Genomic DNA, 27,993 nt, shown 5'->3' with positions numbered 1-27,993 from the left:
ACAACCATAAGTTTCAAACCTACAGCGAGGAGACTTGCACACTGAACTTCTCGTCCGGGCTGTCGTGTCTCTGACCCTGGTGGCGCTGTTCGTTGAAACGCTGCTGGCGCCTACGACAAGTACCTGGCCCCTATAGAGTGTCTCCCAGCTAACATTGGCCAAGCTGTTCAACAAAAAAAAAATGTTTAAAAGACAAGGTGCCCGATACAATTATGTTCAGTCATCAGAGGTCGGACAATCGAACATCGTAGGTCTTAAAATCGTATCTTGCGCCGTGTCTCTTTTCAAATATTCTATTGTTGAACATCTTGGCTAAAGTTAGCTGGGGCACTCTATATAATATGTATCTTTCACGAGCACTGTTGCTTTGACTGAGACTATTCGTCCAGATGGTCCTAGCCAGAGGCTTCCCGCTCATTTTCTATCTTTAAATTCATTCAATTCGATTCTGTGCGATGCTTTATTCACTTTAGTACTCTTTAATTCAAGTCTGCACCTTCATTTACACTTTCGCCAGCTTACTTCGGTCCAGTGTAATTGCAAAATATAGGGCCACAAAAACAGAACAAGCTTCAATCGCGATGGGAGCACGGTAATTGTTTAACGAGAGATGCCGAAAATCACTTTCAGGTTTCAGGAAAGCCGCTTCCAGCACAAGTACGGCACCAGTGCACAGACATGCTGCATGACTTAACTGAACATGTGCAGTGGTGCTGCTCAACTTCGGCTTACCTTGCCGCGACCAGATTTATTTTATTTTATTTTTGTCTGCTACATTTCACACACCCCGCCCTCTTCTTTAGGTTCCTCCCTATATTCTGAGGCCAACTTTACAGAGGCTTGAAGGTGTGCCTCTCTCTAAAACACTGAGTTCACCAGTTTCTGAGCACCTCGGAATTGGCTTCACCACTGAAGCTGGCATGCTGTCGTCTGCTCAGGATCCTCGCAACTTCGAGGGAAATGAATTGAGCGCAAGACACTTAACGTCTGAAAGTCTTGTTTTTATTAGCAATGAACTTCTCGCGAAGGAAAAAAAAATGAAACAAGCTACACGAGTTCATTAAATAACGAAGAAATTAGTCAAAACAACTTGTAATTACAACAACAAGCTTGGCAGTTTCTTTCCTCTTTTGTTTCCTCCTTTACCTTCCGCGACAGGCCTTCTTCCGGCGTGAGGTATGTGCGTCACCATTGGGTGCGCAGACCGTCACACTTCGTACATTCTCTCCACAACAGCACGAAGCAAAAGAGCTTTCTTTTTTTTTTTCACGTCATTAACTTAGCATTACCGGACATCATCGTCGTCAACAACAGGACACGTAAGTAAGGAGAACAATTAGGTGTCATCAGTGGGTTGGCAACGTCGAACACTGTCTTGAAGTAGCGAAAAGACAAGAAAGTGCGAACAAGAAAACAAAAAACAAGGTTGGGGGAATGTCAGACCAACAGTAAACATACTCGTTCGGTCGTTTTTCATGGTTTCAATTTTCTGAAAATGACGAATAACTTTCTGCCGCGAATAGCTGGAAGTGAAACTTCATGGAGAAATGTTACGGGGTCGGTGATCTCCATTGCGACCTAAGTTGCGTATGATGTGGGGTGCACGATGGCAATGCATAACACGGCAACTCTTGGAACTCTGTGCCGGCAGCTGAACGTCACTGTTATTTAGGGAGCCACCACTGCTACCAGAATGGCTTTACCATTCCCACCGAGTTTCCGCAGCAGATTGCTGGCTGTGCTAGCTTGTTCGATTAATCAGACTCTGTTCATTGTTATGATGAACTTAACAAAAGCACTTTTGTTTTCTTCCACTTTGGAAGCACCCCCTTTTTGACACCTTTGTCGTTTTGCTCCCCAGCCAGTTGCTGCAGTAGAATTCCGCGAAAAGTAGCGAGAAAGAGTACAACGTGTAGATATTGCAACACAACGCAGTAGAAACGAAAATAAGAGTAACACGAAGCACTGAGCAAACTATCTATACAGTGGAGTACAAATGCAGGGGCTCCGGTGTAACAATAACAAGTATTACGCACGTAGAACAAACCAAGGCAAAGGGACAACTTGCAGAAGGGAACATCGAGGATACCCCATTCTTATCTTAGTGAGGTCACCGTGCAAGTTCATTTTCAGCACTTTGCAGATCCAGCACTCATTGCCTGTCCATAGGAAATCTCTACGCCATCAACGGTATACATAGGCTTCCAAGAACAAGCCCAGAGCGTTCTTACTTGTGCTGGTTATGTTCAGAACTAACGTTCACTGGAAAGAATGAACGTATTACTTTCCTGGCTTCGCGATGGGAGCATTTCGTTTGCGATTAGGACTCTGCAATGCAAGTGTCGGGGTTCCACGACGTTCATCCCTACTGCTTAGAATAAAACACAATAACCACAATGAACTAAAAGCGACATGCGAGACGCTAGCTCGCGTTCAAGCGCAAAGCGTTCTGTCTCGTCTACAGGCGATCAGGATAACAACGTAGGATAAAAGAAAAATAAACAAGTAAACAAAGGAAGCGATCGTCAGCCAAATCTGACTGCTAGAACGTCTGCGTGCGGCTGGAGCAGCAAGAAAAAGAGGAGAGACCGCAACAAACATCGCAAGCAGAGGCACACTGCTTCGCACACGTCGCGGGAGTCATCGGCGACGACGAACGTGTTTGCTTGGTTCCTAAAATGTACAGTCAGGCTGGTCGCAACAGTCTCACAGCAGTTTCAGTGCACACGTTCAAAAGCAAAAATGCAAAAAATAAAGAAACACCGTGTCGTCGCTCGATCATTGCCGCATACGGGGCACTCGGAACCGCCCTACGTGTCCTTCTCTTCTTCCTGGCTGAGGAAGCGACCTCCCGCTATGCGGCGCTGGCCACTCTTCACTCTCGCATTCGACCTGCCACACACATTCACGCACGGGCACGCAGCACAGGCACACCGATAAACAAATGCAAAACAAACATTGAAATAAAAAAAAAACGTTGTTCCTCATAGAGCCGCGGACCCGATGCTCGGCTCGTCTGGACCATACATCTGGTCCTAAACCTCGTGACTTCGACGAACCGCCACATGGCAAGATTGAAGACGTATTTTCACGTCGAAAACAGCAGCCGCGCCGCCGTAGTTCAACCGCCTGCCCGAAATCTGGAAGCACTGTTTCAACGAACAAGCCGCGGCACGGCACATCGGCAGCGGATGTTCCTCGGAATTAGCACTCCTGGTCTGTCGCCCTTGGCGAAAATTGGACGACGTGCGTGATCCTCAGGTCTGGCAACAACACCGCAGCCGAGTGAGAAATTTCGTGGCTCACTTTCCGGGACGAAAGCGGCCCGTGGTTTCTTTATGGTTGCAACATGCAAGACGAGTCTTGCCGCGACCGTTTTCCAATTTCATGCTCATTTGCTTCGTCATTAGAGGTGGTGGCGCAGCACATGGCGGCCTCCACGACATTCACCACTCTCCAAACGTGAGGCCGGTGGCGTCTTTGACAGCAGAAACGTAGGCATGCTTCAGGAGCCCGACAGCAGGCGAGGCAGAGTTTTTTGCCGGCCATGAGGTTGCTACCTGTGTTTTAGGCACGCTACGCAGAGCACAATTCGGTGTGTCCGCAGTCGTCGCTTGCCTTGTCCAGGCGGTACCAGAGAATAGCAGAAACCAGAGCAGATGCCTCGGCCATCCCGTCTTGCCTGTTCTTCGAGCAGTTTCTGCGCTGCAGAAAGTGTCGCGTGTCACACTCGGCTTGCGGTTTCTTCTCGCGCACATGCTTGGCGGTCGGGGCTCGAATCAGTGCTTCCCGGTGGAGAAGACGGCCCTGACTCGGCCGTAGAGGGCGCTTCTCTTGTGCGGCTTCCAGGCGGGCGGCGGCTGTGGTGCCGCGGCGCCGGTCGGCAGGGACCTCGAGCATCGAGGCTGCGGCAGTGGCGGAGGAAGTCGCGACGCGAGGGGCTGCTGCGGGTTCGGTAGCTGCGACAGCGGAGCGGTAGGCTGGCGGCCTCGACGACGGGAGGCGACCCCGTCGCGGGCCGCCTGTCATTCCCACTCGCCGACGTACACTTGGCGGGGCAGCTGGTTGTAGGCCGACGAGGGGCCGCTCGGTCCTCCCCGGCCGATGCGGCCGTAGATCTTGGAGTAGTCGTCGTCGCCGCTGGAGCCGCCGCTTCCGCCGCCGCTGAAGCCTCCTCCTGCTCCTCCTGTTGGTGCGTCTGCGAGTAGGCGGAGAGAAATGGAGAGGGTCAGTACGACGCGTTAGGCCTAAATCTGTCGTCATTACATTCCCGGAAAGCTGATGCGACGGCTAATTACGTGCGACAGTAGATTGACTGGATCACGTTCCATACTTGAAAACAGCGTGAAATACAACACGGCACAAGCGCTGACTGGCGAGTGGAGTTTAGTCTGCATGCGCACGACAGTATGTATAATGGGACAGAAGTGTCCCGCTATATAACATGTTTAACATGGATAGGCGGGCTAGTTGGTGGTCGATATCGGAATGCATCATGTAACCGCGCAAACAACAAAGGACAAAGAAGGAAACACACAGTTGAAGTTCCGCGCCTGTCCTGTGTGTTTCCTTCTTTGCCCTTTGTTGTTTGCGCGGTTACATGATGCATTCCAATATATAACATGTGTGCGACGACTTCACGTCCTCGCCGGACCTGCAATAAAGTTTCTTCACTCACTCATATAACACGTGTGTGTGTGCGTGTGTGCGTGCTGTTTTCAAGCATATGCGAGACAGCTGCAACAAAAGTTCTTCGCCTTCTTAAGAAACATGTGCCTATCGCAGCAAGGAAAGTGCAAGCGGTGGGTTTATACACATCTGCAGCTCCATAAGAGCGTCGGCAAACCACAAACTGGACTCAGTCTGGTTAACCTCCCTGCCTTTCCGTCTTCCCTTCTCTCTCTCTCTCTCTCACTAGGTGTATAGGAAGACTACGGCAGTCGAATATTCACATTAGTGCTACACCACAGGGGATAAGGAATCGGAACACGTGGTACTAATATTGGCACAACATCGTGAGGTGGTCGTGTTCATCATTTTGTAAGTAAAATTCCTCAAGATTCTGATATGGTATGGTATGGAGAACTTTATTGGGTCCTGAAGGTCAACCAGACGTTGACGCGGGCCGATACATTGGTCGCGAATTAAACGTGGATCTGTCAGAAGTGAAATCCACAGTTCGGTATCTCGCATCCTTGCGCATCACAGTTTTGTTGATTAGCCGTCAGAAATAAGCTACACGTCATTTTTGTGGCGTGCACGCGCATACGGTGCATTAAGCTTCATTCATTCTAATCGTTGGAAGACAACCTGTGGTGCATGTCTAGGCGTACTCAACCAAATTACAAGTGCTCACTGCAGAAGCAGACGTTTACATTTTACCTCGCGTAGTTTGGCACTGTGAACTGAAAAAAAGAAAAAAAAGAAGAGAAGAAAGCAAAGCATCCGCTTGCGTGTGGTTACCACACTTACGGTGCGTGACGGTGGAGCAGCTTCCGTAAGCCGAGTCGTAGATGGATCGTTCGGGTCCCTTGAAGAGGCTCAGGTAGTTCTGGCTGTGGCTTCGCGGCATGGGAGCGCCCGCCATGGCACCGGATGCCGCGTGGTGGCCGTCCTCCTGGCCGCGCTTGGCGAAGTTGGGCACGCGCGCCCGGAAGCCGCAGTAGTACGGGTCATCTGTGGGCAGAGCGAATTCAGTGTTAGCATCTCACGCCGGGACCATGTCAAGGCGGCGCTCATTTGGAGTGCGACAAATCTAGAGAGAGAGAGAGAGAGAGAGAGAGAGAAACAACGGTAGGAAAGGTAGGGAGATCAACCAGAACAGCATCTGGTTTGCTACCCTACATTGGGGGTGGGGGAAATGGGAATAGAAAGAGTGAACAAAATATAATGGCAAAGATCTGTCACTTAAAAAAGAAAGCAACGACAGCAGCACACAAGCCGTGCTAGAGTAGCAATATTGGACGAGAGCAGCAATAAGCAACGCGAGCATTTACGACGGCAGATCGGGCCTCGTCGACGTCCTTTGTTGACGTGTGCTTGTCTTCATTTTCTCTCCGGGGAACCTTGGCGGTAGCAGGGCCACAACTTGAGTGCGTACTTTCTTATTATACGATTACACGAATCGGCGATTCTTTTCCGAGCTGAAAGACAGTTTATATTACGAGGAGAATTTTTTATAGTTCCTAAGGTTCAGCATTGACACTTTGTGTGACGCCAACTGTACTCGACACTGTGCAAATTGAGAAATGATAATTATTCCCTAGGTAAGACTGTTATGCAAGTACTCCTGTGGTTAGCCCAGTGAGCAGTCCGCGGACAAGAATCTTTTTCGTGTCTCCCGAAGGCCACAACTTCTGAGACGACTCGGAAAACGTCTCAGAGTCATTATGAGCAATATGCTTGCTACAGGTTGTCACAGTGTCCAAGAAAACTTTCAGATGCGCTACACATCCAGGGACATCCACACGTAGCCGCTCTTGAGAATCGGGGCCTTACGTCAGCACGCCGTCTGGTTGCACAGGAGGAATGGGGGCTAATTTGTAACGCGCATTCGCAGATGCGTGATTTGCGTTGAGCAAGGTGGTCAGACGTGCCGAGAGAGATAAAAGCAGCTGAGAGAGGACGAGTGCCGCCCGTGAAGTGTTTTGTGTTCTTGTGATGGTTTCGCTTTCTTGCTCTGATACCCCAAGGGAAACGCAACAACGCAAGGTGAGACAACCACACGAAGAAAACACGGGTGCGACCCACTTTCTTTCCTTCTGTGTGGGTGTATCAGTTCATGCCATTGTGTCTTCCTTAGAGATAAATCGACTCACCCATCAACAAGTCCTTTAAGAACTGAGTCGCTCTATATGTCACGCTTGCAGTGTATAATTCAATGCGTAGACAACCGAGGGGCCCGATTTTTATTAGTTATATCATGGGAAGCCAACAAACACTGACACCAAGGACAACATAGGCGAAATTACTTGTGCCTAATAAATGCAATAAAGCAACGAGAAATTGATGGAAATGAAAGTGGATGGAAAAACAACTTGCCGCAAGTGGGGAACGAACGAATGCGAACGTTGTGCGTTCGTTCCCCACCTACGGCAAGTTGTATTTTCTTCCACATTCGTTACCATTAATTTATCGCTTCTCTATTTCATTTATTACGCACTCATTATATAATAATATTCTCGTTATATATATATATATATATATATATATATATATATATATATATATATATATATATAATTCTTTATATGACACTGAAAAACGTGTTTTCTCATGAAAACGGCAGCCCCCTGATAAAAAGCCTGCAGATAAGCACATCTCGCGCCTGTTGATTTAGAGCTTGGCGCGCGGCAGGAGGTGGGGGGGGGGGGGGGGGGCGCCAACACCCGTGCTTTGGAACGATTCGCCCGAGAAGCTCACTGCCTGTTTCGCTATGCGCGCCATTGTGACGTGGAGCGGCGTAATATGCACGCTCCAAGGCTGCGCCGGCGTTCCTTTGTTGAGATTCACCCGCACGTTATACAATCGCCGCGGAGGTGGGAACGCTGTCTTCTTGCTTCCTTCTTTATTTCTTTGTTTGTCTATTTTATGCACGTTTACGCTAAGCACGGGAAAGCTAACCAAAAGAAAAACAAATCTTCAAATAAAGAGAAATAGAGAGAAGAAAAAAAAAACACGAAAGGTCGCGCTACAGCGAGCCAGCGTATCGGATGCGTGTGCCGCGCGGTACCTGGCATTATACAACGGTGAGAGAAGGCGGGGGCAGGCCACGCACGTCCCATTTAGAGTAGGAAGGAAGCCCCCCCACCCCCACCCCCCACCCCCCGAGCGCGTCTCAAGGGCCTCCCACGAACTCGAAGCGCGCTCGCGCGCGCTGTACTGCCAACACCGCAAGATCGTCCTGCGCGCGCGCTCGAGGATTCTCTCAAAAAAGGGCCGTCTGCAAACTGCAGCCCTTGCGAACCTGCACCGACCTACGCGCTGTCCCCGTTCTCGGCGTTCCCCTCCGCCGACTCACGCCGATGGCCGCTCGCCGCAACGGTGCGCCGCCGCCGGTGACGACTGGTGGAAACGGTTCCCATCGCGCTAATGTTCTGAATTCGTTAAAAAAAAATTGAGAGAGAGAGAGAGAGAGAGAGAAACTTCCCCGGTATATCTGTGCAAGTCATACATCGAAGACCGCGAAGCACTATAAGGAAGGTGTCACGCCCTTCAAAAGTCCCAGTGGTCTAACTATACCCGACATCTATTCAGGAACATTGCAATTATTTCGCTATATCCGAGTATTTTCAGGCTCTTCACTATATCAGAGCTTAGTACTTTACTCTTCGTTACATCCGACAAATGTTTCTGCACGTTGTGCCGGCTCTGCTGAGCCGGCTCCTCTCTGTATACCCGTGCCCTAGCTCCTGGATACTGAGCTCGAGGTCGCGTGTTCGATCCCGGCCGCAGCGACCGCATTACGACGGGGACACAATGCAAGAACGCTCGTGTACTTTGATTTAGCGGCACTTTAATGGAACACAAACACGCGTGTGTGGTCAAACTGTCCCCCACTAATGAGAGGGGGGGGGGGGGGTAGGAGCCTCACGATCATGATCTTGGTTGTGGCACGCAAAACGTCGAAATTTAATCAGTTAATTATTTGATACCGCCCACGCCGCGGCCCACTTCCGTCGCTGCCGCCGCCGCGGGAAAACAACCGCTGTGATAGTTTCTCCGGTATAAGATGGCCGTCCTCTCCCCATGCACTGTGCTACCCTGTTGTTGCGTTTCGCCTGCGACACGTGGTTTTGCCGGCGCGACTGCGGCGGGGCGGCAGACATTTTGGCCCGATCGTCGTCGCCGCAACGCTCATCGGCAGGTGTTTCCAGGCGAGACTGCGGCGATGCGACCGCAAAGGATCACCCTCTCATTCCAGTCATTGTGCCCGAACCAGGCGAAGCGAAAGCAGGGATCATCCTCTCATTACAGTCATTGTGCCCGACCGGCAGCGCTACGACAGGGTGCTACGAGATCGTGCTCGACATGGTGCTACGGCAGCGCTACAACAGGGTGCTACGAGAGCGTGCTCGACATGGTGCTACGGCAGCGCTACGACAGTGTGCGTCACCATTAGCCCATTGTACATTCACGTGCTCGTCTTTTGAGGGGTTCCTTCTTGCCCTCAACTGCGAGAGTATAAAAACAGCTGCCCCCGGACGCCAAAAGGAGGGCTCCGATTTCTTCTGTTGAGTGAAGTGCTCTCCCGTCTCTCTACTTCGGTCAAACCTGACCGCCAACTCTTTGCGATGTTAAAATAAACAAGTTGTTTCGTTGTTACCAGTCGACTCATGCTTTGCCGGGACCTTCGGATGCTTCCAGTTGTACCCCAGGCCGCCAGGCCAACGCTACCCTTGGGGCTTGCGACCCAGGTACAACCACGGGCGTCAGCGCCGAGTTCCCAACAGATCGTACCAGCGGTGCGATCCAAACATCTGGTTGGCAGCGGTGAGATCGCCTCCGACTTCAAACAACTGTCTGCCAGCGGTGAGATCGCGACAACGGAGGCCAGCAGCGAAGATATGCAGTTGACTGTATGCTGAGCAGCTCAACGACGATCCGGGAGCAGTGCAACGAGCCCTGTGTGATGACTGGTTGCCTGCAGCGGAACGACTGCGCTGGACTCTTGGCTGCGAGGTTTGGTGAGTGCGGGACTTTCTTCTTCTGAGCTTTGCCAGGCTTTTGTTAGTGTTAGAAACAGAGCTGGTAATTGTGGTTGTCGTTGCTGCCGGGTTAGTTTGCGGCAAGACAATAGTAAGCAGTAGAGAAAGCAGCATTCAGAGCAGCCATGGATTTGAAGTCGTTGCGCAAACCGAAATTGTTGGAGCTTGCAAGAGAGTTGGGTCTGGATGTCTCAGACAAACTCAGAAAACCAGAACTGCTAAAGGCTATTCTTGAGTTAGAGGCTGAGGATGACGAGCTGTCGGAATGCCTTGAGACCATTGAGGAAAGGGAGACTGCAAAAAGAGAAGAGCGTGAACGTAAAGAACAAAAAGAAAAAGAAGAGCGTGAACGTAAAGAACAGAAAGAGCGAGAGCAACAAGAGCGTGACCGTCAACACGCTTTGGAAATGAAGCGTCTTGAGGTAGAGATGGAACGCGCTCGTAATGGAAGTCAGGCACACGGTGCAGGAGAACGCGTATTGTTCAAAATGACTGACCTGATGCGGCCGTTTAAGCTTGGAGAGGACATTGGTTTGTTCCTGGTTAACTTTGAGCGAACGTGCGAGAAGCAGGGGTTCTCTCGGGAAACGTGGCCACAGCGCTTGCTCACTTTGTTACCCGGCGAGGCGGCCGACGTAGTCGCTCGCTTGGATAGAGAGGAGGCAGAGGATTTCGACACAGTGAAATCGAGTCTTCTAAAAAAGTACCGGCTGTCTGCGGAGGCGTTCCGTCGGAAGTTTCGGGAAAATGAGAAAGGCAAACGTGAGTCATATACAGAGTTTGCGTATAGGCTTATGTCGAACATGCAGGAGTGGCTCAAAGAAGAGAAAGCGTTTGGTGACCACGATAAAGTTCTGCAGTGCTTCGGGCTAGAACAGTTCTATAGTCGGTTACCGGAGAACGTGCGATACTGGGTCTTGGATAGGCCAGACGTTTGTACGGTGGCTAAAGCCGCTGAGCTAGCCGAGGAGTTTGTGACGCGTCGGGCTCGCGGAGCTAAGGACGGTCAAAAGGGTGAATTTGGCTCGAAGTTCGAGAGGCCGAAGTTCACACCCATGAGAGCAAAGGGGAACACGCGTAGTGCGGATGCGAGTGGAAGCAGTGCGACCGAACCTAAGGAGACGGCGGCAGCCGAAGCCGAACGCAGAAAGCGGTTCGAGATGAGGCAAGCGCGCGTTTGTTATACGTGCCAGAAGCCGGGTCACTTTTCGGCGCAGTGTCCGGAAACAACACCAAAAGTTGTGTTTTTTTCAATAGGCAGCACTGACGAGAACGTGAAGCTTCTCGAGCCTTACATGCGAGACCTCCTCGTGAACGGGAAAGAGTGCCGAGTGCTTCGCGATTCCGCAGCTACGATGGATGTAGTTCACCCGTCTTATGTAGAACCCCATATGTTCACGGGCGAGTGCGCGTGGATCAAGCAAGCCGTGGAAGCTCATAGCGTGTGTCTGCCAGTAGCAAGGGTGCTTATTGAAGGACCTTTCGGAGCGCTTGAGACAGAGGCGGCAGTGTCATCTATGCTGCCACCCCAGTACCCGTACCTATTTTCAAACAGGTCCGATCACCTCCTGCGCGAGAAGGGGCTTTTGTTTGGTGAAGCTAGTGTTCAGGCCTTAACCAGATCGAAGGTTCGGGAGCTCGCTGCAAAGGCGGTAGTTGCGGGGCCGACGTTATCAAACAACGAAAAAGGGTCAGAGGCGCAGCAAGCTGATATTCCGAGCACGCCCGAACTGAATAAACTTGAGTCTGTAACGTTAAAGGCGCCAGATACTGGAGAGGAAACGCCCGACGCGGGAAAGTTAGAAGAGCTATCTACTGATTTGCTCATCGCGCCTACGTCAGACGGACTTGATAGGTTGCTAAAAGTCAGCCGGTCGGCTTTGATAGCCGAGCAAAAGAAGGATGGTAGCCTAGAAAACATACGCTGCAATGTCAAAGAAGGTATCGCCAGGAAAACTGCGCGTTTTGTGGAAAGAGGTGGAGTCCTGTACCGGAAGTATCTAGACCGCCGAGGAGTGGAGTTCGATCAGCTGGTCGTGCCTCAATGCTATCGTCAGGATCTGTTGCGCTTGTCACACGGGGGTTCGTGGTCCGGACACCTAGGAGTTAAGAAAACTAAGGACCGTCTCTTGCAAGAGTACTATTGGCCAGGGTGTTTTCGGGACGCAGACCATTTCGTGAGGACATGTGACACTTGTCAGCGGGTGGGCAAACCAGGGGACAAATCAAGGGCGCCGTTGAAATTGGTACCTATCATAACGGAGCCTTTTAGACGGCTCGTTATTGATACAGTGGGACCTCTGCCGGTAACAGCCACGGGGTACAGACACATTTTGACTGTGATCTGCCCAGCGACAAAGTTCCCTGAAGCAGTGCCGCTTAAAGAACTCAGCTCAGTTGAGATAGTTAATGCACTACTGTCCATATTTGCGCGAGTTGGTTTCCCTGCGGAAATCCAATCAGATCAGGGCACAGTGTTTACTAGCGCTTTGACGACAACTTTTCTCGAAAGGTGTGGGGTAAAGCTGTTACACAGCTCAGTGTACCACCCACAGTCGAATTCCGTTGAGAAGCTCCACTCCGTCATGAAGCGCGTGTTGAGAGCGTTGTGTTTTGAACATCGAACTGACTGGGAGCTGTGTCTGCCTGGGGTGATGTTTGCTTTAAGGACCGCGCCGCATGCGGCTACGGGGTTTTCGCCAGCTGAACTGGTGTACGGTCGCTCGCTTCGATCTCCGCTTCGCATGCTTCGAGAATCGTGGGAAGGTAGGGGCGACGACCCAGTCGTGGTGGAGTACGTACTTAAGCTCCTCGAACGCTTAAGAAGGGCACAGGAGTTGTCAGGTGAAGCAATGACAAAGGCCCAGCAGAGGGCCAAGGTTTATTATGATCGGACAGCCAGGGCCCGTCGTTTTGAGGTGGGCGATGAGGTCATGATATTGCGCACATCGCTAAACAACAAACTAGACGTGCAGTGGGAGGGCCCAGCACGAATTGTTCAGAAACTGTCGGACGTTAACTACGTGGTAAGTCTGCCAGGAAAGCGGAAAGCACAGCAAGTTTACCACTGTAATCTGCTCAAACCTTATAGACAAAGGGAAGCAGTGGTGTGCATGATGGTAAACGTTCCTGAAGAGCTTCCGGTCGAGCTTCCAGGACTAGGCTCAGTGACGAACAGGGAAGACACCGGTCAAGTCATTAGTGACCTTATCAGTAAAGCACCGCTGTCGCCCGAGCAGAAAACCGAACTACACCAGCTATTACAAGAGTTTCAAGGTCTGTTCTCTGAGAGGCCTGGTAGGACTTCTGTACTTACTCATGATATAGAACTTACCTCCCCAGAGCCAGTACGATCCAAGGCGTATCGGGTGTCACCCCGCCAGAGCGATATTATGGAGGCTGAGGTAAAGAAAATGCTACAGCTCGGTGTTATTGAGGCAGGTGAGAGTGATTATACCTCCCCTTTGATTTTAGTTGAGGTACCGGGCAAGGAACCTCGTCCTTGCGTCGACTACCGCAGGCTTAATTCCATCACTAAGGATCAAATTTATCCGATCCCTAACATCGAGGAGCGCCTTGAGAAAGTTAGTAGCGCTCAGTTTATTTCCACCCTAGATCTTGTCAGGGGTTATTGGCAGGTTCCACTTACAGAAGAGGCTAGTAGGTATGCGGCGTTCATTTCACCAATGGGAACATTCCGTCCTAAAATGTTGAGTTTTGGTTTGAAGAACGCGCCATACTGTTTTTCAAGCCTCATGGATAAAGTGTTGCGGGGACAGCAAGAATTCGCTTTACCGTATCTAGACGACGTAGCGATATTCTCCGCATCCTGGTCTGAGCATATGGCACACTTGCGGGCAGTGCTAACCCGCCTGCGCGAAGCGGGCTTGACAGTAAAGGCTCCTAAGTGCCAGTTAGCACAGGCCGAGGTTGTCTACCTCGGTCACGTGATTGGTCAGGGTCGTCGCCGCCCCTCTGAAATAAAGGTGGCCGCTGTGCGAGACTTTCCGCAACCGCGCACAAAGACCGATATTCGGTCGTTCTTGGGTGTCGCCGGCTACTATCAGAGGTACATCCCTAGGTACTCTGATATCGCGGCTCCCCTGACGGATGCTCTAAGAAAAACAGAGCCTCAAACAGTCGTCTGGGACGAGACAAAGGAAAGAGCTTTTAGCGCCCTAAAGAGTGCCCTAACAAGCCAGCCTGTGCTACGATCGCCAGACTATACAACAGGGTTCATTGTTCAGTGCGATGCTAGTGAGCGAGGCATGGGCGTTGTACTGTGCCAACGGGAAAATGGAGAAGTAGAACACCCCGTCCTGTATGCTAGTCGTAAGCTGACCAGTCGTGAGCAGGCGTATAGCGCCACCGAGAAAGAGTGTGCGTGTCTCGTGTGGGCCGTTCAGAAATTGTCATGCTATCTAGCCGGCTCGAGGTTTATCATTGAGACGGATCACTGCCCTCTCCAATGGCTGCAGACCATCTCTCCCAAAAATGGCCGCCTCCTGCGCTGGAGCCTCGCTTTACAACAATATTCCTTTGAGGTGCGTTACAAAAAGGGGAGTCTCAACGGTAACGCCGATGGCTTAAGTCGAAGCCCCTAACGTAGGAATCAGCCTCAAAATTGTTTGTTACTGATGTTTTTCTTCCTGAGGCAGGATTTTTTTTTAACATATTGCTTTTGTTTAGTGTTTCAAAGGGATGATATGCTTTCTAGTGCAATTTTTCAATTTGTGGACGCGTTCTGAGTGATGCTAGACTACTGTAAGGAACTAGGCAGTGGTATAAAAAGGGGAAAGAGCCTGGCAGGGCTTAGTGAGGGTTGTGCCGTGCTTGCTGACTGAGCGGTTGAGTTTCAGCGTAGTTCTAACGCTTGCCGGGAACGAGAACAAAAATGTGAACTCTCCCGAAGTCACTTTGCAGTGTCCCGTGCGAACCTGAACGAGAGAACGAGGCCTTCTCTGTGCGCTGCGCTCAAGAAACGTCGAGGGACGCCCGACTTCGGTTATGAGCATCATCGAGCGACATCCCTCCGGACAGCGGATGCAGTCCCCTGTCCATCGGGATCTCCTTCCCCCGGCGGGGCGGTCTGTTGCGTTTCGCCTGCGACACGTGGTTTTGCCGGCGCGACTGCGGCGGGGCGGCAGACATTTTGGCCCGATCGTCGTCGCCGCAACGCTCATCGGCAGGTGTTTCCAGGCGAGACTGCGGCGATGCGACCGCAAAGGATCACCCTCTCATTCCAGTCATTGTGCCCGAACCAGGCGAAGCGAAAGCAGGGATCATCCTCTCATTACAGTCATTGTGCCCGACCGGCAGCGCTACGACAGGGTGCTACGAGATCGTGCTCGACATGGTGCTACGGCAGCGCTACAACAGGGTGCTACGAGAGCGTGCTCGACATGGTGCTACGGCAGCGCTACGACAGTGTGCGTCACCATTTGCCCATTGTACATTCACGTGCTCGTCTTTTGAGGGGTTCCTTCTTGCCCTCAACTGCGAGAGTATAAAAACAGCTGCCCCCGGACGCCAAAAGGAGGGGCTCCGATTTCTTCTGTTGAGTGAAGTGCTCTCCCGTCTCTCTACTTCGGTCAAACCTGACCGCCAACTCTTTGCGATGTTAAAATAAACAAGTTGTTTCGTTGTTACCAGTCGACTCATGCTTTGCCGGGACCTTCGGATGCTTCCAGTTGTACCCCAGGCCGCCAGGCCAACGCTACCCTTGGGGCTTGCGACCCAGGTACAACCACGGGCGTCAGCGCCGAGTTCCCAACAGATCGTACCAGCGGTGCGATCCAAACACTGTGCGCATGGCATTCCGCGGTGCACAGAGACGAAAACAAACGTGCGGGGGTCTCGCTCGCGTGTCGACCTCGCGACTCCAGTCAGTAGGCGCCGGTTCGCCTTCTTCGCCGGCAACGAGCGCGAAGTGCGACATCGCTCCGCGGGCGTCGGCTGTCTTTCCGTGGCTGACGGGGAGACAGATGAGCTTTCGGGCCAGGGCTGTTATTGTTTTTCTCTTCCACAGTTGTTTCTGCGCCCATTTGAAACGGAGTGCGTGGGCACCGGCCCCTTTGGTGACGGGCCACCGCGCTATTTTGCTCGCAACGGTTACTTTTTCCCTCGACGCGGACGGTTCAAGGAGACGCCGTCGGGCCCCCGCGAGCCCCGCTGCGTTGGTTTTGACGCGTCTCGCACATTAAGCCCCAACCAGACGTACGCGTTGAAACGCGTCCGCGCGCGCCGCGCTCACTCGACGTAGTGTCGCGCCCGGCAGAGGAAGAGGGCGCGCACCCAAACGATCCACGAGTTGCCACGCGTCGCCGCGCGTTTCGTCGTGGTGACGCGCTTGACCGCCACGTTAAGCAATGTGCTAAAGATGGCAGTAAAACACAATAACATTTAGCTTAAAATTTGTTTTGCATTTAAAAAAAGATATTGCACGACTCCTAGTGGTTCAGTCAGTTCAACTGCGGCTTAATACCGCGTATTGTGAACTGGGTGAAACCTGCAGCAGCGTCGGCATAGCATCACTCGCGTGCTCTGTGCCTTACGCCTGTGCCTTACGCGTGCTGCATGCTGTGTCAGGTCCCGAACGTCAGCGATCAACATTTCGGTAATAATGCACCCGTTACGGCTGAAGACTTCAGCAGCTGCCATCATAAAACACCAGAACCCTCGCGGAACTCTGATCACAACGCACGCAGTTTGCCCGGGCTTGCCTGCACGTCACGTTAGTTCGCCGTGGTCACGTGAGGCGCGTCGGGCGGGTGAAGCGAGCGGCAGCTTCCGGCGCGGGCGCAAAAAACCTAGCAGTGCTTAAGCAGTGCAAGGTCTCCACGCCGCCAGGCGTCGACATGCGATGCAGCCTCCGCGCCTGACGTCGTACGCGCTCACACGCGGTGCGGCGCGTGGGGCCGCGTACCAGCGCGTACGTCTGGTTGGGGCTTTAGGCTTGCGACATGCCTACATGTGCGGACACTTCTTGCCGTGATTGTGCACGATGAAAACTTTAAGGAAGGCGTACGTTGATCGATGTCCCTGTATGGTCTCGGCGGAACTGTGCAAGGAAAAATGCCTCGGAGATGCCCGAGTGCGTGTTTTGGTTGTGTAGAGTTCCACTCTGCGACCGACACAAAGCGAGAAAATTGATACCGAACAGAGAGGCGAGTTATTCGTTGTGGGTCACCTGCCAGTCGATGAATTGTGCTAACCATGTTTACTTGAAACTTGCGATTTACGTCGGGCTGAATCGACCGCTCTAATCTGGACGTCTCATGAGTGAAGTTCGTCAAGCCCAGACACAGATTTGCTGCGTTTATACACGAACCCAAGCAAAGCGGGTTGAATCGGCGTTCGATGTATTACGTCTTTCAGTCGGCTGGTGCGTCGGATCGGTGTGGGTCGACCCGCGTGAACAATCTACACTGTTCGCGTTGGCCAATCCTGAGCCGACGCTCCTCCAATATGACAGAACGGTAACACCGAACGCCAGTTCAACCCAGTTTTATCGGTTTGCGTAAACTGACCGAATGTCTTCCTCGACTTGATGCTGCTCACCCATGAAAGCCAGAAAGGAAACCAGTCCAGAAAGGGACCCTAACTAATAAAGAGGATTTGATGATGTAGCTATATTTTCGTGGCTTGAAAGCGAAGTCGTTGCCGTTCTTACGTGATGACGAGGACTGTGTTAATAAGTAGTACTTGCGACATAATGGATTATAACTTTAGATGCGATCACATTGTCAGACCATCTTGAGATCAAGTACTTCATTTCTTTTTTTGAAAAAACAAAATTTTGCTCGCGATTTTTCGTACCTAATCATGTGCATTCGCACCCCCCACCTCTTGGTCATTCTCTTTATCATGCTTTGGCCGCACGACAGACCTGGTGCCGGCAAGGCAGTGAGGCAGTTGAGCTGCCCGTGGCCACACAACTCTCTATTCTCCCCGTCTGCTATATCATTGTTATTCCCTCTTCCTTTGTATCATCAATAAATAAATAAATAAATAAATAAATAAATAAATAAATAAACTGGCACTTTTCACGTGCTTGCGAAAAAGTCCTTTCGAGCGTCCTCTCACACGTATGCCTGCAGTGCAGGGACAATATAGATGTACGTAACATACTGACTTTTGGTTCAGTTGACGTCGCCGTTAAAGTCAAGTAATTGTGATGTCACATGCGGCAAAATGATGCCGACATGTTGCTAACTTACCGTAGAAACCAGGGTTCTTTTTCCGGTTGACAGGAGGTGGAGGTCGGACTGCAGGATCCACGTCCTCGTAGTCAGGCTGCAAGTAGAAAGAAGGAGGATTTGGGGAAAATCACATCACCGGCCGGCAATGCAGCCTGGCGAAAAATTCCGATGTAAAGGACCTGAAGAAAATTAACAAAAACTTCGCAATTCTCCTGAGAAAAGGATATGTTTATGTGTACAAGAGAGATAATATTTAACGGCAGAAAGATAGAGAGGTTGTCCTGAGTGAAGTGCCTGCTACTCCACGCTGGGAAAGTGCTTTGGTGGAATAACAGAGATACGACGTGAAGAGTAAGGAGGGTGGTGGTATGGTGAATATGATGCAGGTTGCACAGCATACTGTTTCTGTGCAACGCGTAGGTGGACACTTCACAGCACAGCACAGTCATCTTCGCGGGCAGAGGTATAAGTTACTGCAGCGTGGCGAAGACACTGTCTATAGCTTTCATGATTTTTGCCGCTTTTAGCGACACTGGGGTACTTAAACAGTATAAAAAAAGTACTGGCACTCATGCCACCCAGAAGCGAAACAATGTAATTTGTTCGCTAATGGAGTATCCTCGCAAATATCACTTCAATAGCCTGGCTTTTATCTTTCCCATGTGCGTTGCAGATGCAGCGTACGCCGTGTTTGGACAGCATAACGTATCTAACAAAATTGTCTTGCCCACCTTCTCAACTTATACATGAGGCACTTCGGAACACGACTGCGCGGGCGTGCGAAATGTTCTTTACACCGGCGCTAAAGAAGAGATAGAGAGAGGAGAAAGGAAACAGAGAATGCGCTTATTGACGACACAAGTCTATATGCAGACAAAACTCGAGGCCCATGAGTTGAAAAAGCTCCAAAAGCTCCAAAGAGCGCATCCTCTGCAACGTATGCCCACGTATAAACATCTAAATTTCTATTCTTTTAATAGCATTCCTATCGTTAGTCACGTGTTGATAGGGCTCATTCCTATGTTAGCATTGTAAATCAAACAAATCAGATTGCTTTCTCACTAGGACTTATTACGTGTGACTGTATTTTTTTCGCGCAGCCATACCACGCTGCTGCTAAAAAGAAAGGAAAAGACAATAAGAAGATTAAGATGAAGCCTTACGCAAAAAAACAGAGAGAGACGACCACTGGAAGGCAGACGCTAACAAGCACGAGGTCGCGGGATCAAATCCCGGCCGCGGCGGACCAGTTCGATGGGGGTGAAATGCAAGAAACGCGGGTGTCCCGTGCATTATGGGCACATTAAAGATCCCCCGGTGGTCAAAACTAATTCGGAGTCCCGTACTAAGCGTGCCTCATAATCAAATCATGGTTTTGGCACGCAAAACCCCAGAATTCACAGACGCAACTACACTCGCAATCAGTTAAAAGCTGATGAACTCGACAAATTCAGCCTAGTTACAGCAGGAGAACTGGACCTTGAACGTGGGACGCTTCGTATACGATGCCTATAAAAATAATTATGCGACAAGTAGGGTCAGATTAAGGAACGAAGGGATCCTATACGTAATACGCGACATGCTTCGAATGGGAATATTAGACTGTCCAAATGTGGCAACGTTTATGACTAAAGATTAATTTAATTAAATGTAGCTAAAATGTGGCACATGATATCCCTCGAGATAAAAAAAAAATTCGGACTAGCATGCCAATCGTTCTTTACGTCTATACAAGACCTGCGAATAATGTATGTTGGAGATATGCGTTGATTTTTTGTTAATATTGTGTTGAATTCATTTATTGTTTCCTCAGCTGGGACCTGCGCCTTTTTTCTCAGCTGACCTGCAGCCTAGGGCAGCCCTATATAGACGGTAGCCATGAAACACGAAAATAAACTAGGAGGGAGCATTACGTCATGCAGCCAGTCTTCACGAGCCGACTCTCCGTGTATCTATCCGCTTCGCCTTTTTCTCTTTGAAAAATGTTTGGCCCAACACGTGACCCTTCGCTGCGTGGACTCGTCTTAGTGTGGTTGGTTCCCGGTAGGTTTTTCATCGACGCGCACTCGTTCGGGTGCTTTGCCAACCTGCGCACATTCGTTCCCGTATGCTCGTGCAGCTTGGTTTGCTTTATTGCCACGTGCACATTTATCGTCCTCGTGGCAAGTGAGTGAGTGAATAAACTTTAATGTAGGTCCGGCGAGGACGCGAACTCGTCGCGCACCCGGCTAGTCCCACGGTGGGCTAGACCGGCAGGTCTAGCCCACCGGCCCGGTCGCGGGCACGCCGGACGGCCAGGATTTGCTTTTCTAGAGCGGGGCTACGCAAAAGCGAGTCCCACTCCTCCTTGATGAACTTGGCAACTACGCGAGTGCGGCGGCCACACGTTGCTGGTGGCGTCTGTTGTCTTTTCGCAACAGCGTGTGCTGAGCGCGGGTGACGATGTGGTGTAACACGCTAAAGCTTACCGTGACGCTATCACGTGTCGGGCCAGCATTTTCCTGGTTTCAGTTTTGTTAATACAATACCCTCCCTCCAACTTATTTAACCTTCCTCCGTGGCTTCAGCTACATGGACTTTCGCCCCCACAAACTTTGCGAGAAGTGAAGAAGAGGATCGTGTCTGACCCTGGGCACACTGACGCGAGGCAAGTCCCTCGGCGGCAGCTTCGGTGGCTTCGACTCCCTGGGCGGCTGTGGCTGCTGACGCGGCACGGCTCCCGGCAGGCTGTACGGGTCCTCCTCGGGCAGCCTCAGCGGCCGGTCGAAGACGCTCACCAGGTTCGGGGCGCTCTGGCGCTTGGACACTGCGACGAAGAGCACGCGAGCACAGAGTGAGCGACTCGCGAGGCTGTGGCACAGATGTAAGCGGCACACATGGGTAGGACAATGGGGAATTTCAGTGATACAATTACGAGAAAAGCCTCGGTCAAGAGGGATCACCGAAAAAAGGAACAAAAAAACGCGATAGCAGTGGCCTATATGAGCAAATCAGTGAGCGCCGTGAAAATCCTTTTTCTTCATTGACGGATTTTTGTTTAAACAAGGGTCACCGTAACATTCGAGATGAAGGTGGCCAGCTAAAATGGCTAAGTGGCTCATCATATCGCACGCTCCTATCCTGTATACAGCAAGTAATTTCATATTCCCCTATATGAGACGTGCGATACTTTGCCCGCCTTTTCATTGCCTCGAGGTCGTCCCTGTAAATAAAGGTGTTTTCACCACCACCCTTTCACTGACAATGTGAGAGACACATGATATAATCGATTACATTAGTGGCCAAAGTTGCAAACGCTCTGCAGTTGAATTCGTCCTACTTGAAGGCGCGTTTGCAGGAAGTTACATCTGGCATGCGAACGTGATAGCTACCCGCTACTGGTTTTTGTTTGAACGTCAACACGCCAGAAAAGTGAGCAACCTGGGATCTGCAGTGCTTGAGCATTATGCAAAAAGAAGTGAGGCGTGCAGACAGGACACAAGAGTAGCGAAGTGGACAACACGAACGCCGTCCACTTCTCAACTCTTGTGTCCTGTCTGCACGCCTCCCTTATTATTTATTTTTTTTTTTTTGCATAATGAATCCTTACCAACTAGCTCAGCTTTCTGTCGTTCTGTGCTTGAGCAGTAAAGGGACCGGCTAAAATACATAGATACCGTCGACATTGAAGCAAGCATGGCTAGCTGCCAGGACTGCAATTCTGCGGCGCTTGCTTTCTTGCTAAACTGCAAAAGGTTGGCGCCCTATAGGCGATGTGTCGTCGACCTATTGCCTCGGCAACAACTCGTGATTGTCGCAAGCGTACTGCCAAGAACAGACAAACCAATAAAATAAAACGGGGTAGGGGGAACAAAGGTGACTCTCATATTAGGAATAAACTTCGCAGTCCCTGTGTTTATGTGGGCGCCCCTTCGGCGAAAGTGAAATCGAAACCATGACAGGATTGCATCACGAAATGTCAAATGCGGAGCCGCTTGAATTATCAAAGGCATAGATTCCTCCCCCCCCCCCCCTCCGATTGTGACAGGTGCGAAGCAGCAACGCTCATCCGGGATGCCTCGGCGGGGGTTCGGGAAGGGGGGCAAGGCACGCGCCAATAACCGATCAGCGCCCCTTCATCAGCTTTCCACGTAAGCTCTTATCCTACCGTCTTCCCGCTCCATAGCCCGACGCCCAGTATTCCGAAAACAGTCGCGCGGCTCGCAAAAAGGCCCCAAGCACTGGCGCTTCGTGTGTCAGGTTTCCCCCGACTCCACGATGTGCCATTCGGCGGTGGGCCACAGGGGCAATTGGCGCGCCGACACAGAGGCCTGCGAATTCTCGCAACCCGTCCATTTCTTTATCTTCGTTCCCCACCCCAACCCCTCTCTCTCTCTCCGCGGTTGGCATTCGTTGTCGTATGCGCAAGGCGCTCGAGAGAAAGTAGATCGTGCCACCACCACCTCTGCTTACTGCGGTGGCTGTGCCGTGATTGCGGCGGCATGTCGGGCACCTCCGATAGGCCGCTGCTGTCCTCGGTCGGTCACGGCGCGCGTGCGCCGGTGGCGGCGGAAACAGCCGGCTGAGGAAGGGGGGTATCTTCGCTGCGCGTCCGCGCGCGGCAACCACACCCCCTCCTATTTGGCTGGCTTGAGGCATGGTGCCGGGGGCCAGCGCCCTTGAGGCGCGTGCGCTGGAAGCCGCAGCGTTAGGGCTCTGCTTTTGCTTTATTTAGACCCCACTTCCAGGGCTGTCAACTATGCGCGTAGCGCGTATTTGCGCGTACACAACACCGCAGGGAAGGGAGGGGTTGACGTGATTGCAGGCACGGACTCCACTCATCTATACCTGACTACAAGATGGCGTCGTTGATCTCCTCTTCGTTCTCTTCCAGCTCTTTCACATCGGCGGTAAACTCAAGAGACTCCTCACTCTCCCCCACCTTCCTGTACCCCCGGCCTTCTCGCGTTCGCTGTTTCCTGCTAAACTTTTGATATCCACGCTGGCAGCAGAGGTGGAGCCATCGTCTGTTCGCGGCAGTGTGTGCGTGTGGGTGTACGTGCTTGGAGAGATCCTCACTTTCGTAGATTGTGTCCGGCTTGGCTCCCTGCCCCAAGGCGGTGAGTTCGGCCAGGGACCCGGCACAACCTCGCACACACGTACTACCAGAGACGCCGCGCTCATACGATGCCTCCAGCCAGCCTCGATACGGTAGCTGCCTTGTGCGCGTCGGCTCGCGAGTCCGCGCGAGCGAAACCTGTGATTATCTCTGGCGGCTGCGGGGGCTTCCGCGCGTTCGTGTGCGCGGATCAACATCGCGCCGAGCGGTAAAGACCCCGTATCGGCCCCCCGCTCTTTCTCGCTCCTCCCTCCCCCCTCTCTCCTTTCCTCCCAGTGTGTTTCTCCGAGAAAGAGCTGACCGGGCGATCCCGTGCGTAACACTCTAGGCGGCAGAGAGCTCGGCTCAACCCTTTGCTTCTAATTTGGAGACGTGGCCGCCCCGGTCCCATTGGCCCAATGACCGCGTGCGGGTAAATAATGGTTGGTCAGGCTGAACGGTCTCTGGCCGCGGGGAAGGTTGCGATTATACGCGCGCGTTGTTTCGAGATTGTTTCTCCTCCTTCGGGAGGACCGAATTTCCTCGCGCGTGAGTCATGGGAACCTCTCCGCTAGCGATGGAGTGGAGGTAGGCGAGCAGCTCAGGCGCGAACGGTATATAGTGGGTGTACTTAGTGCGCCGAGCAAAAGCGGGGCGAGCGGGCGGGCGCCTCCGCCTCCCTACAAGCGTGATGATAAAGGTCGCGGGCTGCGGTGTAAGTACGCGGCAAGGCAGTGCCGACGTGCGAGGCCAAGGACGAGGTGCGTGGATTCTGGCGAGAGTGGTGATGCTGTATATTACTGTATACGCAAAGCCTGCGTGGTTTGCTTGTGCTGAAATCTTTTTTCTCTCTCTCGCTCTTTGTTTTTTTTTTATCTTTTATGTACTTCTTTTCTAACACCCTCCTGGCTTGTTCTCGAGCCTCGCATTACGTAGTTACAATTTCCGTAATTGTTTCGAGCGCTGAACTGGCCACCAGGAAACAATATGTACGCCTGCAGTCGTATGCGCGGTGGAAAGAAGAGCTCGCTCCCTTTCCACTGCCGCGGAAATTACTAGGCTAGGAAGACCCTTTGACGCAAGAAATGGATACGTTAATTCGTCGTACTTGCGTATTAAGAGACGTGCTTTGTTCTTTCTCTCTTCGTTTTCATTCGGTTAATGTAACAGTGCCCTTATAACTTGCTGCCGCAATAAGCGCGGGGAAATCCGAGAGGCAAATACTCCTACTCATTATCTGTAGACCTGGTGTGAAGTGTGCTGGCATTATATTTATCACTTCTTATCTCTGCAACCGAGAAACTCGCTGGCTTCGCGGATTGGTTGGTTTGACTTCGCGCAGCGCTACCGGCATGTGTGATGCGGTATTTTCCCGCAAAGCGTGATCCTGCTGCGGTCTCGTCCCATCTTGGTTAACTCGAGAGCTCGTGGATCGCTTGCGACGGAGCTGTCATTTCGTAGCGAATTCGCGGCGGTCGCACATGACTCGTAGACAGGCATTCAGTGCGAGCACACAAAAAGGGCTCCGTGATATGTCGTAAACCATGAGAGGACAACTTTGATTGTGAATATTTATCCCGCTGGCTGTAGCTGACTATAGAACGCATATAAATTGAATTCATGCGTTCCGTAAACCGGTGCATTTGGAGATAATCCAAATATGAAATTTTACTGCGTCATTGTTTCCTTCTAAACGAACTTTATTTCGTTATCGTCTGTGGGGCTGATTTCCATTAAATCTGGGGCATTGAAACTTGTCGGCATGAGAAAAAATATATAGGTCGCGTTGGAATTCTGCAAGTTTTGTAAAACAGACCATCCTCCGGCCCCGCCCCTCTACCCGAACTCCCACCCCTTATTAAGATTTACGCACGACAAGCACTAAACGCTTCACGCAACAAAAGCTAAGCACTGTGGCCGAGCAAGTGCAGTGACGTCAATAAATAAATTGGCGGTGATGATGATAGCTGCGCCTGAACTTTGCGAAGCGATAGCATGGAAGGGGTCCTTTGATATGATCGATTAGCTGTGGCATCACCTTCGCGCTGATAAGCGTTATATACGCTCGCCAAGCTGATCAAACCAACTTAGTGTGCATTTTCGGGCACTTATTTTTCTTTCTTTTTTTATATAGTTGAGAAATAGGCAACAGCATCTTGTACATCGTCCTTGCAACTCCACGATTGTTCGAACACGGCCTACAGAAAGATTGAAAAATTAATTATGAGCGCAACACCAGGTGCTTTTTAACACCACGCGCAAGTTATAACAGAAGCGACTTCGAGTAGCGTCACGCCTCTTCAGTGCCGTCTTGGCCGTGTCTCGAGGCGCGTGGGACGCGCCGAAGAATTGAATAAAGAAGCGTCATCACAACAGACGCGCGTCGCATCGTGATCGTCGCCGTTATCTGGCCAAACACCCTCCTGATCAGCGATCGAGCAAGCTCGGCGCTGCCAAGTGCGCGCTCTCAGTGCCAAAACGCGGGGCAGACGAAGCCTGCAGCTGGCTTACCGTCACGGTTATATAAACGAGGCGGAAGCCCCGAAGAAGCTCGAGCGTTTAGCCGGGGCGTTGTTTTTCTTGCGAGTCCGTGTGCTTCTCGGACGAGTCACACGGAGATGGGCTCTCTTTTTTTTTTTTCTCTTCCGTTCTCTCATCTCCCGTTTTGGCCCGCTCCGTTCGCAGACTGTCCATCGGTGCACGCAATCACCGTGAGGCGCGCCGTGCGTCAAGCGTCACGAGGTTATGGAGCGGTCGGCATTGTTCCAATAAACGCCTTCTAGAAGACTAGAAGACCTCCTCCTTCGCGTGGGTTTTTTTTTTTTTTCTTCAGTCATGCGGATGGGTGGACGTCGAAATCCGCAGTGCCAACAGGAAAAAAAGATAAGCTTTCGAAGTGCGTCGCGAGGCTGCGTCCACACCTACCTTGAGTTTTCGTAGGTTTCGGCGGCGAGTATTTTTTTGATGCAGGATGCCCGCGCGATCTGATAGCGACGCGGTTACGACAGCCACGAACGCTATACTCTGGCAAACAGCGACTATACACGCGTACGTCCTATAGAGGTTAGGCGAGCGGGATTCATTGAGGCGGGAAACTACGCGAAAAACGGTTACGCAGTGAGCTCCATGATTTAGGCCTGTAATGTGTATAAACAGAAGTAGATTAGCAGAGAATGGTATATGGTAGGCGTAGAAGGATCGACATTTGGGCGAGTTAGTACTGGTTGAACATCTTTGCTGCCCCATCAAGATATGGTAGGCGGTACAGCGAAAAAGGCACGTGCGACGAGACTCGCCATTTTGTTCATGCTCAACGGAACTTAGACATTACTAGATGCAACTACGGCGCCAATGTAAACGAAAGATGCAAGTATGGTGGTTCAGCCAGATTTGGCTGGATTTCCCTAAACTTCCTCTTTCTGGCTTCAAACGAATTTGTGGCTTTGAAAAATGATAGCTATAGGACCTCGTCGCTATGTTCCTATGTGTTACGTTTTCCCAGCCCTGATGTCTTGAAGTACCGTCCCATATAGTTTTCATAAAGTCATGTGTATTATCTTCCCGGTTGTTACGTCCAACGGCTGCTACGGGGCACCACCAACGCGGCGTCATCCGCCTACTTTTACCGCCTTGCACGACGCTGCTCAACACGGTCAGCCGCATCGCGGAACATGCCGTGCGGCGCAGAATAGTCGCCACCGCCGTGTTCACATCGTCGCCGGTCTCCGATCACAACACGGCTCGCGAAGTCGAAATGCAGAAGGATGTGGACAAAGGCATACGGAGTCGCCCCACACTCACGTTCGTAGACGCATTCACGTAACCTTCTATACCCGGTGGGGTTCCTTCGATAAAAGGCTGTGAGTGCTCGGTGAGACGCTTTCATTATCAAAGGCGCGATCCAAGCACCAGATTAAAATTACGCGGTTTATTTAGCGTGATTCACGGCTACGACCGCGTCAAACAAAAAAAAGGGTTTAACGTGCAATCTAACCGGCAGGAAGCGATAATGAGCTTTATTTAGAGCTTTCATTAGTTTGTTGGCTTGCTAATCAACGTCAAGTCAGGTTTGGTGTGACAGTAGCTTCTTGTCTCATCGGTAGAGCTTCCACGAGTTTTATTGGATGTTACGTTATCTCGGATTACGTGTTAATTTTTCGTGGTCCCCTGCAAAATTATTATCGGGCTTCTACTGTAACTTACAACAAAAATATTGCGTTATAAATGCAACTATTCACGATAGTTATGTGGGCGTATAAACTCGCACGCTTAGAGAAAATATAATTTCTTGGTAGTATTAGAAAGACGAAGCGGAACTAATAACGCCACAAGAATGTCTGAAGCTGCAAACACTAATATTAAACAATCCATGTACTACCCATAGTTCGCGTGATAGCTGAACCACTGCAGCGCTCGAGTTCGTCTCGACTAAAGCCCCTGCATCCACGCACCACCGCCGCTTTTCTGGTCGGCGGAAACGTGTGTGGAGGGGCTTTATTCTCGACCGTGGTAAGTTATTTAGGAAACTACGCCACGGAGGACTATGGCCGTGACAACATGACTAACAGCTTATATAACTCATGGAAAGACATTCGATCTTCGTCGGCAGCGGCCAGCGGCACTAGGCGTCCACTACTGGCACTGAAAGAGCACGCTGCCTGTTCTTGCCGCTAGATGGCGAGCCATTACTGCCCGTTTCTGCGGGGCATCATTCTGAATCGCCGCGGAGCTAGCACAGAACGAGTTTCCCCGTACGCCCTGCAAATTCTCATCGCAGTTTGGTCAACTCCGTAGGATAGCGTGGATTATTACCCCCAGCTATCGCCATTACGTATAGTTCGTTCTCAAAAGCGGAGTCTCGCAGTTCTTTTTTTTTTTTTTTCAATGTGAAAGTTCTGTCTCTTGTATTATTTTTGCACTTTTTATCTTGTTTAAAGCTTTGGTTTGGTTACAATCCTGGGATCAGCAGCCAAACTACCCAATTTGTACGCAGTTTATATTACTGCTA

The 27,993-nt window shown here is 51.2% G+C and overlaps 1 protein-coding gene across 3 annotated transcripts in view; it reads right to left on the bottom strand.

Moving 5' to 3' along the window:
* Nucleotides 1-980: 980 nt before the first annotated feature.
* Nucleotides 981-27,993, bottom strand: part of LOC142579887 (uncharacterized) — a 354,590-nt gene continuing 327,577 nt past the window's right edge. For 2 of the 3 annotated variants that reach the window (XM_075690547.1, XM_075690548.1), the window contains exons 7-10: nucleotides 20,536-20,714; nucleotides 17,927-18,002; nucleotides 5,473-5,676; nucleotides 981-4,198 (exon numbers count right to left, since the gene is read on the bottom strand). In XM_075690547.1, coding sequence (XP_075546662.1) covers nucleotides 4,026-4,198; nucleotides 5,473-5,676; nucleotides 17,927-18,002; nucleotides 20,536-20,714 — 632 coding nt within the window. In that variant the 3' untranslated portion in view covers nucleotides 981-4,025. The remainder of the gene's footprint in view (nucleotides 4,199-5,472; nucleotides 5,677-17,926; nucleotides 18,003-20,535; nucleotides 20,715-27,993) is intronic. The other variant, XM_075690549.1, reaches the window with a different exon arrangement.

This window comes from Dermacentor variabilis, chromosome 4 (assembly GCF_050947875.1).
Source record: "Dermacentor variabilis isolate Ectoservices chromosome 4, ASM5094787v1, whole genome shotgun sequence".
NCBI classification, from domain to species: Eukaryota; Metazoa; Arthropoda; class Arachnida; order Ixodida; family Ixodidae; genus Dermacentor; species Dermacentor variabilis.
Note: the sequence above shows the minus strand (reverse complement) of the source record. Positions and strands in the feature narration are given on the sequence as shown.